General features: G+C 48.5%; 1 protein-coding gene across 2 annotated transcripts; it reads right to left on the reverse strand.

Annotated features, from left to right (window-relative positions):
- Window positions 1-1,088: 1,088 nt before the first annotated feature.
- Window positions 1,089-12,867, reverse strand: LOC135536150 (tripartite motif-containing protein 16-like). Of its 2 annotated transcripts, XM_064962540.1 has the most exons (6): window positions 12,193-12,867; window positions 11,666-11,761; window positions 8,087-8,320; window positions 2,063-2,222; window positions 1,878-1,937; window positions 1,089-1,646 (listed from the first exon to the last, which is right to left on the reverse strand). In XM_064962540.1, exons 1-6 carry the CDS (start codon window positions 12,787-12,789, stop codon window positions 1,129-1,131), a joined length of 1,665 nt encoding a protein of 554 aa, XP_064818612.1. In that variant the 5' UTR covers window positions 12,790-12,867; the 3' UTR covers window positions 1,089-1,128. The 2 variants fall into 2 exon arrangements, with proteins under 2 accessions (XP_064818612.1, XP_064818611.1); XM_064962539.1 differs by lacking the exon at window positions 8,087-8,320.
- Window positions 12,868-16,090: the final 3,223 nt, after the last annotated feature.

Consider the following 16,090-nt stretch of genomic DNA (forward strand, 5'->3'; position numbering starts at 1 on the left):
AATACAGGTACTGTATGTAGAACCATAGTAAAGACCAGTATGGACTATCAATACAAAGTGACCATTTAGAATGAGGCCCAGTTCAATGAGAGGAAGTCTTAACAGAACTGGGGGATGACAGACAGGAAGTGGGGGGGTGGAGATCTAATATATTTTTGTGCCAAACACTAAAGCATGATATTGTAATAAATCTACACCCTATTCCCTACGTAGAACACTACTTTAGACCTGGTCAGAAGCACCGTAGTGCACTACGTAGGGAATAGGGAACCATTTGGAACAGAGACAGTAATTCCCCTGAACATCTTCCTCTTCCTCATCTGGTTTCTTGAACAGCCCTTCACTCCTCCCCTCTTCCTCCCCTCCTCCCTCTTCATTCTATTCTATCAGCCACACCACTAGCTCACCTCCACACAATACATTTACAAGTTAAAGACACACCTTGGAATAAATAACAAAGGAAAACTATTACTAGATGAAGTTGAGTGTTTTTATTATTTCCCATCACCATAAATCATATTTAATCACTGAACAGTAGCAGACCTAACTTCATCTGTTCCTGACTCTGGATAGTGGATTAAAAAGACCATCAATCTCCAATGATATTAAAGTACTATTCTGAACATTACTGATATACTGAGTGGCAAGTCAAGATATCTGCTGGTTTTATTGTTTGGTCAACAGCACCACCTGCTGGACAGGTTTAATGTTGCTGGACTGAGCAGTATGGGAGGATGAAAGATGACACATTTAGGGCCGGTTTCCTGGACATCTACATTGAACATACTGTTTAGTCCAGGACTAGGATTCATCTGGGAAACCAGACCATATAGTTTAGTAGAAAGGAAGTGATACCAGCTTGTAGTGGGCTGACTAGTCCTGAATTGTCCTTTAGTTCCTGGACCATTTTCCATGCAGCTCCAGGTGACAGAGAACACATCAATTAGGACCGAGCCAACAAGCTGATCAATGATACTGAGGAGAATTACATAGAGACAGAGAACCAACTGAGAAAACATATCAATGGTTCTGAATGACAACCAATATACATCAACACCAGACATCATGATTCATGGAAATGTACAAGATTAAAACATTGTATTGAATTTTAATTAATAACAAATAAGTTTACAGTTTAACCAGCTCAGCAGAACCATTATTATAATAATAGAGACTAAACCCAGGATAGAGGGGCTGAGTGAATGTGGTCTGGACTCTGTGGAGGAGGGTCATTGTGTCAGAGACACTGTAGAAGGACAGAGTACCTGCCTTGTGATCCAGGTACACTCCTACTCTGGAGGACTGAGGGCCTGATACTTCAGTCTCAACATTATTGTGTCTGAAACAATAACCATCACTAGAGCACTTTAAACTCCAGGACTTGTTATTGTCTCCAAATCTACGATCTCTCCCCGTTCTGATGTCTTTATATGAGACTGCTGTAGCAACACCACCAGTCCTCTCCACCTCCCAGTAACAGCGTCCAGACAGACCCTCTCTACACAGAACCTGCCACCAGTAGGTGAATCTGTCTGGATGGTCAGGATATGGTTGGACTTGGCCTGTAAAGGTCACCTTTCTGTTCCCTTCAGACAGAGAGAGGAGTGTGTGTGCTGTGTTTGGGTCCAGTGTGAGCTGACAGGAATCTGGGAGAAGAGCAGAGACCAATGAGGGGAGTCAGAACAATAAGTTAAGTCAGATACTGTATCTCCCCTGTCTTTGATTAGAGCACAGCAGAGATCAAATCAGAGAAATATGAGGAGTCAGATAGAGACCCAGTCTTTGATTAGATCTACTATTGCTATATATTTCTAGAGGGATTGTTAGGAGTGTCAGTAAAAAGAGACTGTTGGTTACTTCACAATAAAGAGACTCACATTGTAACAACTGTTCTCTGGTCTTGGGCTCTGGAGGCAGTACAACATCCACTATATTCACTACAGACACACAAACACATTGACAGAGAGAGGGAATGTTATCATCAGACCATATTCCACATGTATATGACTAGTAGGGAACTTTCAATGGTCTAAAGTTGATGTTCTTATTGTTTTCAACACACCTGTAGTGGAGATCTTGGTCCATTCTCCTTTAAGGAAGTCTTCTAGTTTCTCTCTCAGTTCAGACACAGTCTGACTCACATCTCCAAAGGACTGAAGAGGACGGACAACGATGCTGGGTAAGTCTGAAGATACACTGATACTGGAGAGAGACTGATACCTCTGGAGAGAGAGAGAGAGAGAGACTGATACCTCTGGAGAGAGAGAGAGAGAGAGAGACTGATACCTCTGGAGAGAGAGAGAGAGAGACTGATACCTCTGGAGAGAGAGAGAGAGAGAGACTGATACCTCTGGAGAGAGAGAGAGAGAGAGACTGATACCTCTGGAGAGAGAGAGAGAGAGACTGATACCTCTGGAGAGAGAGAGAGAGAGACTGATACCTCTGGAGAGAGAGAGAGAGACTGATACCTCTGGAGAGAGAGAGAGAGAGATACCTCTGGAGAGAGAGAGACTGATACCTCTGGAGAGAGAGAGAGAGAGAGAGAGACTGATACCTCTGGAGAGAGAGAGAGAGAGAGAGACTGATACCTCTGGAGAGAGAGAGAGAGAGAGAGAGAGAGAGAGAGAGAGAGGGGGACGGACAGAGAGAGAGAGAGAGAGGGGGACGGACAGAGAGAGGGGGACGGACAGAGAGGGGACGGACAGAGAGGGGGACGGACAGAGAGGGGGGACAGAGAGGGGGACGGACAGAGAGGGGGACGGACAGAGAGGACGGGAGAGAGAGGGGACGGACAGAGAGGGGGACGGACAGAGAGGGGGAGAGAGGGGGGACGGACAGAGAGGGGGACGGACAGAGAGAGGGGACGGACAGAGAGAGAGAGGGGGACGGACAGAGAGAGAGAGGGGGACGGACAGAGAGAGAGGGGGACGGACAGAGAGAGAGGGGGACGGAGAGAGAGAGGGGGACGGACAGAGAGAGAGAGAGAGGGGGGACGGACAGAGAGAGAGAGAGAGGGGGACGGACAGAGAGAGAGAGAGAGGGGGACGGACAGAGAGAGAGAGAGAGGGGGACGGACAGAGAGAGAGAGAGAGGGGGACGGACAGAGAGAGAGAGAGAGGGAGACGGACAGAGAGAGAGAGAGAGGGGGACGGACAGAGAGAGAGAGAGAGGGGGACGGACAGAGAGAGAGAGAGGGGGACGGACAGAGAGAGAGAGGGGGGGACGGACAGAGAGGGGGGAGAGAGGGGGACGGACAGAGAGAGAGAGAGGGGGGGGACAGAGAGAGGGGAGAGAGGGGGCGGACAGAGAGAGAGAGGGGGGGACGGACAGAGAGAGAGAGAGGGGGGCGGACAGAGAGAGAGGGGGACGGACAGAGAGAGAGAGGGGGGCGGACAGAGAGAGTGAGAGAGGGACAGGGGGACGGACAGAGAGAGAGAGAGAGAGAGGGACAGGGGGACGGACAGAGAGAGAGAGAGGGACGGACAGGGGGACGGACAGAGAGAGAGAGAGGGGGACGGACAGACAGAGGGACGGACAGACAGACAGACAGAGAGGTAGGGACAGAGAGCGAGGGACGGACAGACAGAGGGACGGACAGACAGAGGGACGGACAGACAGAGGGACGGACAGACAGAGGGACGGACAGACAGACAGACAGACAGAGAGAGGGACAGACAGACAGAGAGAGGGACAGACAGACAGAGAGAGGGACAGACAGACAGAGAGAGGGAGAGAGGGACGGACAGACAGAGAGAGAGAGGGACGGACAGACAGACAGACAGAGAGAGGGACGGACAGGCAGACAGACAGAGGGACGGACGGACAGACAGACAGAGGGACGGACGGACAGACAGACAGAGAGATAGGGACGGACAGACCAACAGAGAGAGAGGGACGGACGGACAGACAGAGGGACGGACAGAGGGACGGATAGACAGAGGGACGGACAGACAGACAGAGGGACGGACAGACAGACAGAGAGATAGGGACGGACAGACAGACAGAGAGGGACGGACAGACAGAGGGACGGAGGACAGACAGACAGAGGGGGACGGACACAGACAGACAGAGGGACGGACAGACAGAGAGACAGGACGACAGACAGAGGGACAGACAGACAGACAGACAGAGAGTGACGGACAGACAGACAGACAGAGAGGGACGGACAGACAGACAGACAGACAGAGAGGGACAGACAGACAGACAGACAGAGAGAGAGGGACGGACAGACAGACAGACAGAGAGAGACAGACAGACAGACAGACAGAGAGGGACGGACAGACAGACAGACAGAGAGGGCGGACGGACAGACAGAGAGAGACGGACAGACAGAGGAGAGGGACGGACAGGACAGAGAGGGGGACGGACAGACAGAGAGGGGACGGACAGACAGACAGAGGGACGGACAGACAGACAGAGGGACGGACAGAGAGAGCGGGGACGGACAGACAGGGACGGACAGACAGACAGAGGGACGGACAGACAGAGGGACGGACAGACAGAGGGACGGACAGACAGAGGGACGGACAGACAGAGACAGACAGAGGGACGGACAGACAGAGGGACGGACAGACAGAGACAGACAGAGGGACGGACGGACAGACAGAGGGACGGACGGACAGACAGAGGGACGGACGGACAGACAGAGGGACGGACGGACAGACAGAGGGACGGACGGACAGACAGAGGGACAGAGAGAGAGGGACGGACAGGCAGACAGAGAGAGAGGGACGGACAGGCAGACAGAGAGAGAGATAGGGACGGACAGGCAGACAGAGAGAGAGGGACGGACAGACCGACAGAGAGAGAGGGACGGACGGACAGAGGGACGGACAGACAGACAGAGGGACGGACAGACAGACAGAGGGACGGACAGACAGACAGAGGGACGGACAGACAGACAGAGGGACGGACAGACAGAGGGACGGACAGACAGAGGGACGGACAGACAGAGGGACGGACAGACAGAGGGACGGACAGACAGAGGGACGGACAGACAGAGGGACGGACAGACAGAGGGACGGACAGACAGAGGGACGGACAGACAGAGGGACGGACAGACAGAGGGACGGACAGACAGAGGGACGGACAGACAGACAGAGGGACGGACAGACAGACAGAGAGAGAGGGACGGACAGGCAGACAGAGAGAGAGGGACGGACAGACAGAGACAGAGGGACGAACAGACAGAGGGACGAACAGACAGAGGGAGGGACAGACAGAGGGAGGGACAGACAGAGGGACGGACAGACAGAGGGACGGACAGACAGAGGGACGGACAGACAGACAGAGAGGGACAGGGACGGACAGACAGACAGAGGGACGGACAGACAGAGGGACGGACAGACAGACAGAGAGGGATGGACAGAGACAGACAGAGAGGGATGGACAGACAGACAGACAGAGAGGGATGGACAGACAGACAGACAGACGGACAGACAGACAGACAGACAGACAGACAGAGATGGACGGACAGACAGACAGAGATGGACGGACAGACAGACAGAGATGGACGGACAGACAGACAGAGATGGACGGACAGACAGACAGAGATGGACGGACAGACAGACAGGGATGGAGACAGACAGAGATGGACGGACAGACAGACAGGGATGGACGGACAGACAGACAGGGATGGACGGACAGACAGACAGAGAGGGATGGACAGACAGACAGACAGAGAGGGATGGACAGACAGACAGACAGAGAGGGATGGACAGACAGACAGACAGAGAGGGATGGACAGACAGAGAGGGATGGACAGACAGAGAGAGGGATGGACAGACAGACAGAGAGGGATGGACAGACAGAGAGGGATGGACAGACAGAGAGGGATGGACAGACAGAGAGGGATGGACAGACAGAGAGGGACGGACAGACAGAGAGGGATGGACAGACAGACAGACAGACAGAGACAGAGGGACGGACAGACAGAGGGACGGACAGACAGACAGAGAGGGACGGACAGACAGACAGAGAGGGACGGACAGACAGACAGAGAGGGACGGACAGACAGACAGACAGAGAGGGACGGACAGACAGACAGACAGACAGACAGAGAGGGGACGGACAGACAGACAGACAGAGAGGGATGGACGGACAGACAGACAGAGAGGGATGGACGGACAGACAGACAGAGAGGGATGGACAGACAGACAGACAGACAGAGAGGGATGGACAGACAGACAGAGAGGGATGGACAGACAGAGAGGGATGGACAGAGAGGGATGGACAGACAGACAGAGAGGGATGGACAGACAGACAGAGAGGGATGGACAGACAGACAGAGAGGGATGGACAGACAGACAGAGAGGGATGGACAGACAGAGAGGGATGGACAGACAGAGAGGGATGGACAGACAGACAGACAGAGAGGGATGGACAGACAGACAGAGGGACGGACAGACAGACAGACAGACAGAGAGGGATGACAGACAGAGAGAGGGACAGACAGACAGAGAGGGATGGACAGACAGACAGAGAGGGATGGACAGACAGACAGAGAGGGATGGACAGACAGACAGAGAGGGATGGACAGACAGAGACAGACAGACAGGAGGGATGGACAGACAGACAGAGGGATGGACAGGACAGACAGAGAGGGATGGACAGACAGACAGAGAGGGATGGACAGACAGAGAGGGATGGACAGACAGACAGACAGACAGAGACAGACAGACAGAGAGGGATGGACAGACAGAGAGAGAGGGAGAGGGGACAGACAGAGAGGGACGGACAGACAGACAGAGAGGGGACAGACAGAGACAGACAGACAGAGGGATGGACAGACAGACAGACAGAGAGGGGGACGACAGACAGACAGAGAGGATGGACAGACAGACAGGACGACAGACAGACAGACAGAGAGGATGGACAGACAGACAGAGAGGGATGGACAGACAGACAGAGAGGGATGGACAGACAGACAGAGAGGGAGGGACAGACAGACAGAGAGGGAAGGACAGACAGGACAGACAGACAGACAGAGAGGGATGGACAGACAGACAGACAGAGGGAGACAGACTGGACAGAGAGGGATGGACAGACAGACAGACAGAGAGATGGACAGGAGAGGGATGGACAGACAGAGACAGAGAGGGACAGGACAGACAGAGACAGAGAGGGACGGACAGACAGACAGAGAGAGGGACGGACAGACAGAGAGAGAGGGACGGACAGACAGACAGACAGACAGAGAGGGACGGACAGACAGACAGAGAGGGACGGACAGACAGACAGAGAGGGACGGACAGACAGACAGAGAGGGACGGACAGACAGACAGAGAGGGATGGACAGACAGACAGACAGACAGAGAGGGACAGGACAGAGGGAGACAGACAGAGAGGGATGGACAGACAGACAGAGAGGGATGGACAGACAGAGAGAGAGGGACGGACAGACAGACAGAGAGAGAGAGAGGGACGGGACAGAGAGAGAGGGACAGAGAGAGAGAGAGGGACGGACAGACAGGACAGACAGAGAGAGAGAGGGACGGACAGAGAGAGAGAGAGAGACGGACGGACAGAGAGAGAGAGAGGGACAGACAGAGAGAGAGAGAGAGAGAGAGGAGGGACGGACAGAGAGAGAGAGAGGGACGGAGAGAGGGACGGACAGAGAGAGAGAGAGGGACGGACAGAGAGAGAGAGAGGGACGGACAGAGAGAGAGGGACGGACAGAGAGAGAGAGAGGGACAGAGAGAGAGAGAGGGACGGACAGAGAGAGAGAGAGGGACAGACAGGACAGAGAGAGACAGAGGGACGGACAGAGAGAGAGAGAGGGACGGACAGAGAGAGAGAGAGGGACGGACAGAGAGAGAGAGGGACAGACAGAGAGAGAGAGAGACGGACAGAGAGAGGGAGGGGACAGAGAGAGAGAGGGACGGACAGACAGAGAGAGAGAGAGGGACGGACAGAGAGAGAGAGAGAGGGACGGACAGAGAGAGAGAGGGACGGAGAGAGAGAGAGAGGGACGGACAGAGAGAGAGAGGGACGGACAGACGGACAGAGATGACAGAGATGGGACGGACAGAGAGACATTTCCCATGAAGTTAATTTCATATCACATGTAACAAGACAGTTTAGTTACCTGGAGGAAATGGATGTGATCCTCTGTGTGTGAGAGCTGCTCCAGCTCAGTGCTTCTCTTCCTCAGCTCAGCGATCTCCTGCTTCAGTTGCTCCAGGAGTCCTTCAGCTTGACTCACTTGAGCCTTCTCTTGGGCTCTGATCAGCTCCTTCACCTCAGAGCTCCTTCTCTCAATGGAGCGGATCAGCTCAGTAAAGATCTGATCACTGTCCTCCACTGCTGACTGTGCAGAGCGCTGGAGAGAGAGAGAGAGAGAGAGACAGAGAGAGAGACAGAGAGAGATAGACAGGTTCAGTCAGAACTCTGCTCTCCAGGTCCACCAGGCCTTGTTCTCCCTCCTGGACAGACAGGTACAGAACACCTCTTGGTCCTGCTCTACTCTCCTCCCTCCTGGACAGACAGGTACAGAACACCTCTTGGTCCTGCTCTACTCTCCTCCCTCCTGGACAGACAGGTACAGAACACCTCTTGGTCCTGCTCTACTCTCCTCCCTCCTGGACAGACAGGTACAGAACACCTCTTGGTCCTGCTCTACTCTCCTCCCTCCTGGACAGACAGGTACAGAACACCTCTTGGTCCTGCTCTACTCTCCTCCCTCCTGGACAGACAGGTACAGAACACCTCTTGGTCCTGCTCTACTCTCCTCCCTTCTGGACAGACAGGTACAGAACACCTCTTGGTCCTGCTCTACTCTCCTCCCTCCTGGACAGACAGGTACAGAACACCTCTTGGTCCTGCTCTACTCTTCTCCCTCCTGGACAGACAGGTACAGAACACCTCTTGGTCCTGCTCTACTCTACTAGATTTTTTTCCAATTTTTGCTTACAAAATAATCAAATGTAATGTTTTTTACCAAAAACTCTACATGGACAGCAGAAAGCTGTGATCAATTAAATACAACGTTAGCTAGATATTATCTGTGTCATTTATAGCCTGGCACAGATAGTAAAACTACATTAAATACAACGTTAACTAGATATTATCTGTGTCATTTATAGCCTGGCACAGATAGTAAAACTACTGTAGCGACCCGCACAGACAGCTGAGTGTTATGTGTTCGGCTAGTAGCTGGTTGTGTTGTACTTACCAGTTCCCAGTGTTCGCGGGGTCCGACATGCCAATCAACCTGCTATCTGCCAATCACAGGAATGCCTGGGATGTTCTGATGCCGGGCATCCTGGTGGTTGGCGGAGTGGCGTGGAGGGGGCGGGGCATTGGAAGTTAAGCTTCAGCCTTTGTTCTCTCTCTGACGTCTGGGCTTCACAAGAGAAGGTCCCGATTGGCTTGTGGGGTATCTTTCATTTATTTGGCGTGAGCTCAGGCCAAACAGTAGCCTGTGTAAAGTTGCTAATAAACCGTCAATTCGTAACTCAATCCTCTGTCTGGACAATTGTTCCTTTATGATCGAGTCAGGTCATTACACTACATTAAATACAACGTTAACTAGATATCATCGCCACATAACTTATGTTGAATTTAAAAGACACCGTTACCGTTAGTAACGTCTGTTACACTGTAACTTACAGGCAGCCTCAAATAAAAACCTATTGGTTAACAAAGCTTTGATTATGACCAAAGTCTATAGTAGTGAAAACTCTCTCTCTCTATTCTAACTTACCACACATTCACATCACTGCCTCGACATGAATGTGTCCTGTCAGAGCCGTTTCCTGTCCGTTAACTGTTAACAGTCTCGAGCCACAGCTTAACCAATGAGCTACAAGGAGGACTGACAGTCACGAGCGGTGCAGCAGCCTCTGCAGCAGCAGCCTCCCCGGGTCCTAGTGCCCGCCCGGTAAGACGGTTAAGATGCGATGGAACGGTTGACGGAGAGAAAATAAATCAGAGAAAATATATTGACTGATATATTGAATTGTTTAGGGAAGCTTTAGCTTTGGCTTTAATACATTCTGAAAATACTTGAAAATAAAAATAATAGTTGCCCTCCTCAGGAACAACAAAACCCTCACAGACCAACTTCTTCTTCTATGATATAATGGAGGTCCTCAAATCTTATTTTGGGGATATGGAGGCGTCTCGTGTGGCCAATAGCCTGGGGAAATGCATAGCGCCAAATTCAAATAATACGCGATAAAACTCAAACTTTCATTAAATCACACATGCAGGGTACTCAATTAAAGCTACACTCGTTGTGAATCCAGCCATTATGTCAGATTTTAAAAATGCTTTTCGGCGAAAGCATGAGAAGCTATTATCTGATAGCATGCACCCCCCTGAACCACCTGAACGAGATGTAAACAAATGAATTAGCGTCGCCGGAGCTACACAAAACGCTGAAATGAAATATAAAACATGCATTACCTTTGACGAGCTTCTTTGTTGGCACTCCAATATGTCCCATAAACATCACAATTGGTCCTTTTTTCGATTAATTCCGTCCATGTTTACCCAAAATGTCCATTTATAAAGCCCGTTTTGATCCAGAAAAAAACAGCTTTCCAAAACGCAACGTCATGACAAAACATTTCAAAAGTTGCTTAAAACTATGCCAAAATATTTCAAACTACTTTTGTAATCCAACTTTAGGTATTTTTAAACGTTAATAATCGATCAAATTGTTGACGGGGCGATCTGTATTCAATAACAGCAAGTCAACAATACATGCACGGTTTTCTCTCTTCCATAACATAATCCACAGTGTCACCTCTGCCTCTTCTTCGTTTCACCAATGATTAACTTCAACCCAAAGACTGGTGACATCCTGTGGAAGTTGTAGGAACTGTAAACTGGGCGCTATCTAATTTCCCTTGACAAAGACAATTCAGGGAACTGCCAGAGGGATTTTTGTTTTTCTGAACAGTTTTTCCTTGGGCTTTTGCCTGCTACATAAGTTCTGTTATAGTCACAGACATGATTGAACCAGTTTTAGAAACTTCAGAGTGTTTTCTATCCACACATACTAATCATATGCATATACTATAGTCCTGGCATGAGTAGCAGGAAGTTGAACAACAAAACCCACATGCTTTTTATCAAAAAGTAGAAATGCTGCACCCTATCCTTTAAGAGGTGTGGGTCCACAAACCAACGATTAAAGATCCTCAAACCAACATTAAAGGTGCATGGCGCCACCTACTGTTCTGGAGTGTGTTCAATCACGGTTTACACCTCTAAATCCTCCAACCAAACTCAGTACTTCTGAGAAAATAAAAGAGTCCTACTAACTTCTAATAGACCCTCCCCCATCCCCCAAATCACTTCCAAGTGTAATGTTTACTGTTCATTTCTGATTGTTTATTTCACTTTTGTTTATTGTCTATTTCACTTGCTTTGGCAATGAAACATATATTTCCATGCCAATAAAGCCTTATGAATTTAATTCAATTGAGAGAGAGACAGTTCCATTTTAATGTATAGGGGACATGAGTCGTCATGGTTACTCATGGTTATGTGATGATGCAGCCCAGTCGGTTACATGAACCAGTCTATTCTCTGAAAGGGGTCCAGACAGCCTGTTCCCAACAGTGGGGTCAGTGGGATTGAATAGGGGCCCCTCTCTCTCTCTCTGACTGGAGGAGAGAAGTGAAATGGTGTGTCTCCTCTGGTCAACAATACTCACCTTGAAAGACTCCACAGCCTGTTGGAGCTCCTTCAGCTCCTTCTCTCTCTCCTGGAATCTCTGCTGGACCTTCTGCTGACTCATCCCCAGCTGCCTCTGTGGAGAATCACTCTTCAATGAGCTATCCAGCTTTATTAGTCCAGTAGATCAATAGTATAGTAATGTGACATAGGACCCATAGAGAGGAAGGTCTACAATCCTGAGGAAGTCCCTTTACAATATTATATTATGTTGCAATGTGAATGATTATAGTTTTTATGGTAGGCCTACATGTATCAAGGGGTTGAGACTGAACTTTGGACTCATAAAAGGCCATTCAGAATGATAATAGTGTTTGACTTTAGAAAATGGTGATGCATTTGGAGAATCTGGGTTAACATATCTATATACTCAAGGTTTGTGTTCATATTTGTTCTGCTGTGGATCCATTTCATTTGAATGATCTCATATTCAAACAGATTTAGTTCCTACTGTATCTTTAATTCTTTGTTTATCAGACAGCCACCAACAAGTTGTTCTGGTCTTACCTGTTTCTCAGTCCTCTCTGCTGCAGCTGACACTGTATCATGGCCTTTATGTTCATCCATTGTACACAGATAACAGATACACTGCTGATCGGTACGACAGTAAACCTCCAGCAGTTTGTCATGATGAGAACAGATCTTCTCCTGTAGTTGTGCGGTGGCTTTGACCAGCTTGTGCTTCTTGAAACCAGGAAATTCATAGTGAGGTTGGAGGTGAGTGTCACAGTAAGAGGCCAGACACGCCAGACAGGACATGAGGGCTTTCTGCTTTCTGGTCCCAGTGCAGAAATCACACGCCACATCTCCAGGTCCAGCATAGCACAGAGCAGGAGGGGGAGCAGCCTGGAGTCCTGTCTTCCTCAGTTTCTCCACCAGCTCAGCCAACATGTTATTTTTCCTCAGATTAGGCCTTGGAGTGAAGGTCTCTCTGCACTGAGGACAGCTATAGACCCCTTTCAGAACATCCTGATCCCAGCAGCCCTCAATACAGCTCCTACAGTAACTGTGTCCACAGGGAATAGTGACCGGCTCCTTCAGTAGATCCAGACAGACAGAACAACAGAACTGGTCCTGGTCCAGCAGATCTCCCTGTTGAGCCATTTGGACGGTTGTTCACTCTCACACAGGCAGACGACAGAGAGACTCAGATCAGTTTCGTTTCCTCAGAAGAGAGTTTGTGGGAAGGGGAGGGACTTCCTGGTTCTGCCAGAGGGGTGGGGTTAGAAAGGGGGAGGGGTTAGAGGAATGGAGGAAGAGAGAGAGGAACTGCATGCAACAGCAAGAGGGAGACAAATAGTTTTGTTCCAAGGTTATAGTCCTTAACATGGAACAAATGACATCATGAATCTTAAAATGTGAGTTGTTAGAATATATGAAGGGTAACAGTTTCTATGAAGTACGTATGTATCATTATTTTAATGACCTTTATAATGCCTTATAATACACCTATGTGTAGTAATTAATCAATAAGGACTGAGGAGGTGTGGTATATAGTTAATATACAGTACCACAGATAAGGACTGAGGAGGTGTGGTATATAGTTAATATACAGTACCACAGATAAGGCCTGAGGAGGTGTGGTATATAGTTAATATACAGTACCACAGATAAGGACTGAGGAGGTGTGGTATATAGTTAATATACAGTACCACAGATAAGGACTGAGGAGGTGTGGTATATAGTTAATATACAGTACCACAGATAAGGACAGAGGAGGTGTGGTATATAGTTAATATACAGTACCACAGATAAGGACTGTTCTTAGAAAAGACACAATGCAGATTGAGAATTATCTAACACTTTCAAAAATACAATCAAACTTTAAAAATAGCCGTAAGGGAGACTAGATACAGTGGGGCAAAAAATAATTTAGTCAGCCACCAATTGTGGAAGTTCTCCCACTTAAAAAGATGAGAGAGGCCTGTAATTTTCATCATATGTACACTTCAACTATGACAGAAAAAATGAGAAAAAAATCCAGAAAATCACATTTAATCACATTTAATGAAGTTATTTGCAAATTATGGTGTAAAATAAGTATTTGGTCAATAACAAAAGTTTGAAGTGTACGTATGATGAAAATTACAGGCCTCAGTATAGTCATAGTTGTAGTGGGGTGGTAGATGTCTAGTCTCCCTTATGGCTCTAATCTGATAGTGGTAGTGGGTGGTAGATGTCTAGTCTCCCTGTTGGCTCTAATCTGATAGAGGTAGTGGGGTGGTAGATGTCTAGTCTCCCTTATGGCTCTAATCTGATAGTGGTAGTGGGGTGGTAGATGTCTAGTCTCCCTGTTGGCTCTAATCTGATAGAGGTAGTGGGGTGGTAGATGTCTAGTCTCCCTTATGGCTCTAATCTGATAGTGGTAGTGGGGTGGTAGATGTCTAATCTCCTTTATAGCTCTAATCTGATAGTGGTAGTGGGGTGGTAGATGTCTAGTCTCCTTTATGGCTCTAATCTGATAGTTGTAGTGGGGTGGTAGATGTCTAGTCTCCCTGTTGGCTCTAATCTGATAGAGGTAGTGGGGTGGTAGATGTCTAGTCTCCCTTATGGCTCTAATCTGATAGTGGTAGTGGGGTGGTAGATGTCTAATCTCCTTTATAGCTCTAATCTGATAGTGGTAGTGGGGTGGTAGATGTCTAGTCTCCCTTATGGCTCTAATCTGATAGTGGTAGATGTCTAGTCTCCCTTATGGCTCTAATCTGATAGTCGTAGTGGGGTGGTAGATGTCTCGTCTCCCTTATGGCTCTAATCTGATAGTTGTAGTGGGGTGGTAGATGTCTAGTCTCCCTTATGGCTCTAATCTGATAGTCGTAGTGGGGTGGTAGATGTCTAGTCTCCCTTATGGCTCTAATCTGATTGTGGTAGTGGGTGGTAGATGTCTCGTCTCCTTTATGGCTCTAATCTGATAGTGGTAGTGGGGTGGTAGATGTCTCGTCTCCTTTATGGCTCTAATCTGATAGTTGTAGTGGGGCTCTAATCTGATAGTTGTAGTGGGGTGGTAGATGTCTCGTCTCCCTTATGGCTCTAATCTGATAGTGGTAGTGGGGTGGTAGATGCCTAGTCTCCCTCATGGCTCTAATCTGATAGTTGTAGTGGGGTGGTAGATGCCTAATCTCCTTTATGGCTCTAATCTGATAGTTGTAGTGGGTGGTAGATGTCTAGTCTCCTTTATGGCTCTAATCTGATAGTTGTAGTGGGGTGGTAGATGTCTCGTCTCCCTTATGGCTCTAATCTGATAGTGGTAGTGGGGTGGTAGATGCCTAGTCTCCCTGTTGGCTCTAATCTGATAGTGGTAGATGCCTAGTCTACCTGTTGGCTCTAATCTGATATGGCTCTAATCTGATACGTCTCTAATCTGATAGTGGTAGATGTCTCTTATTCTTTGGTGTACAAACACTTTTTCATGTCTATATGGTAAATACACTTGATTGTAAAAGTGTTGTATATTTTGGTTTGGTCCATCGCGGGTTTCTGTATTTCTGTTCACCCTTATTGTTCTCTCTTGCCTGACCTTTGTTGGATTCTGTATTTTACATTATAGCCATTAGCATATATATGATTAAATATTATCTGATGTTGGTTGAACAGTCAGGATCTATACATCGACGGAGGGAGGAAGAAGCGCCAAGAGGCGCGGACCCGCCTGAGCGCCTGCGATAGGCTGGGCAAGTTTAAACCACGCCCAGTCTCTACTGTGATAGGCCAACCGACGGGTTGGAACTCCGTCTATCATAATGTGTATCAGAACAATGTTTACGTACATCCTGTCAGTTCTCTGTTCTGCCCTGCGTGGTATTACAGTGAGCCCGTATATACAAACGTTGCATTTGCCATTTATGACTTAGCTAATAAAAAATACATAGTATAAAATCGGTGACTCATTGTTATATTTATCCTGATACCAGATTCGAATTTACGCAACTCTAACATTACCATGAAGAAGATGCCAGACACAGAGACCATGAGTCTGCTGAGTTTGTCAGTGAAGGGCTGGAAGGGCTCCGGCTTGCCAGAGATGGGGTTTACTCTCTCTACTCGGGAGTACTTGGCTTCGAACTGGGGCCGCAGATTCTCCTGGGACAAACACATACACTCCAGTATATCATACCAATAACTCTATTTCTGACTGGTCCAATCATAGATACCCCTGATCCAGTCAATACTAGGACCGTATCCTAACTACAGTACGTGCTCATGACATATCAAATGGATCAACCAGACATTGCTGACTGAGTAATGTCTGAATACTAGTGTTCATACAGTACCAGTCAACAGATTGTACACACCCTAGTCATTCCAGGAGTTTACTTTATAAGGACTATTTTCTACATTGTAGAATAACAGTGAAGACATCAAAAATAACACATATGGAACCATGTACTAACCAAAAAAGTGTTTTTAC

The sequence above is a fragment of the Oncorhynchus masou genome, unplaced genomic scaffold, assembly GCF_036934945.1.
Source record: "Oncorhynchus masou masou isolate Uvic2021 unplaced genomic scaffold, UVic_Omas_1.1 unplaced_scaffold_564, whole genome shotgun sequence".
NCBI classification, from domain to species: Eukaryota; Metazoa; Chordata; class Actinopteri; order Salmoniformes; family Salmonidae; genus Oncorhynchus; species Oncorhynchus masou.

Coding starts and splice junctions, on each gene's coding strand:
- LOC135536150 (XM_064962540.1), bottom strand. CDS start 12,789: ATGGCTCAACAGGGAGATCTGCTGGACCAGGACCAGTTCTGTTGTTCT. Junction 11,762..12,192: donor CAGAGAGGACTGAGAAACAG/GTAAGACCAGAA, acceptor GATTCTCCACAG/AGGCAGCTGGGGATGAGTCA. Junction 1,647..1,877: donor CAGAGAACAGTTGTTACAAT/GTGAGTCTCTTT, acceptor CTCTTCTCCCAG/ATTCCTGTCAGCTCACACTG.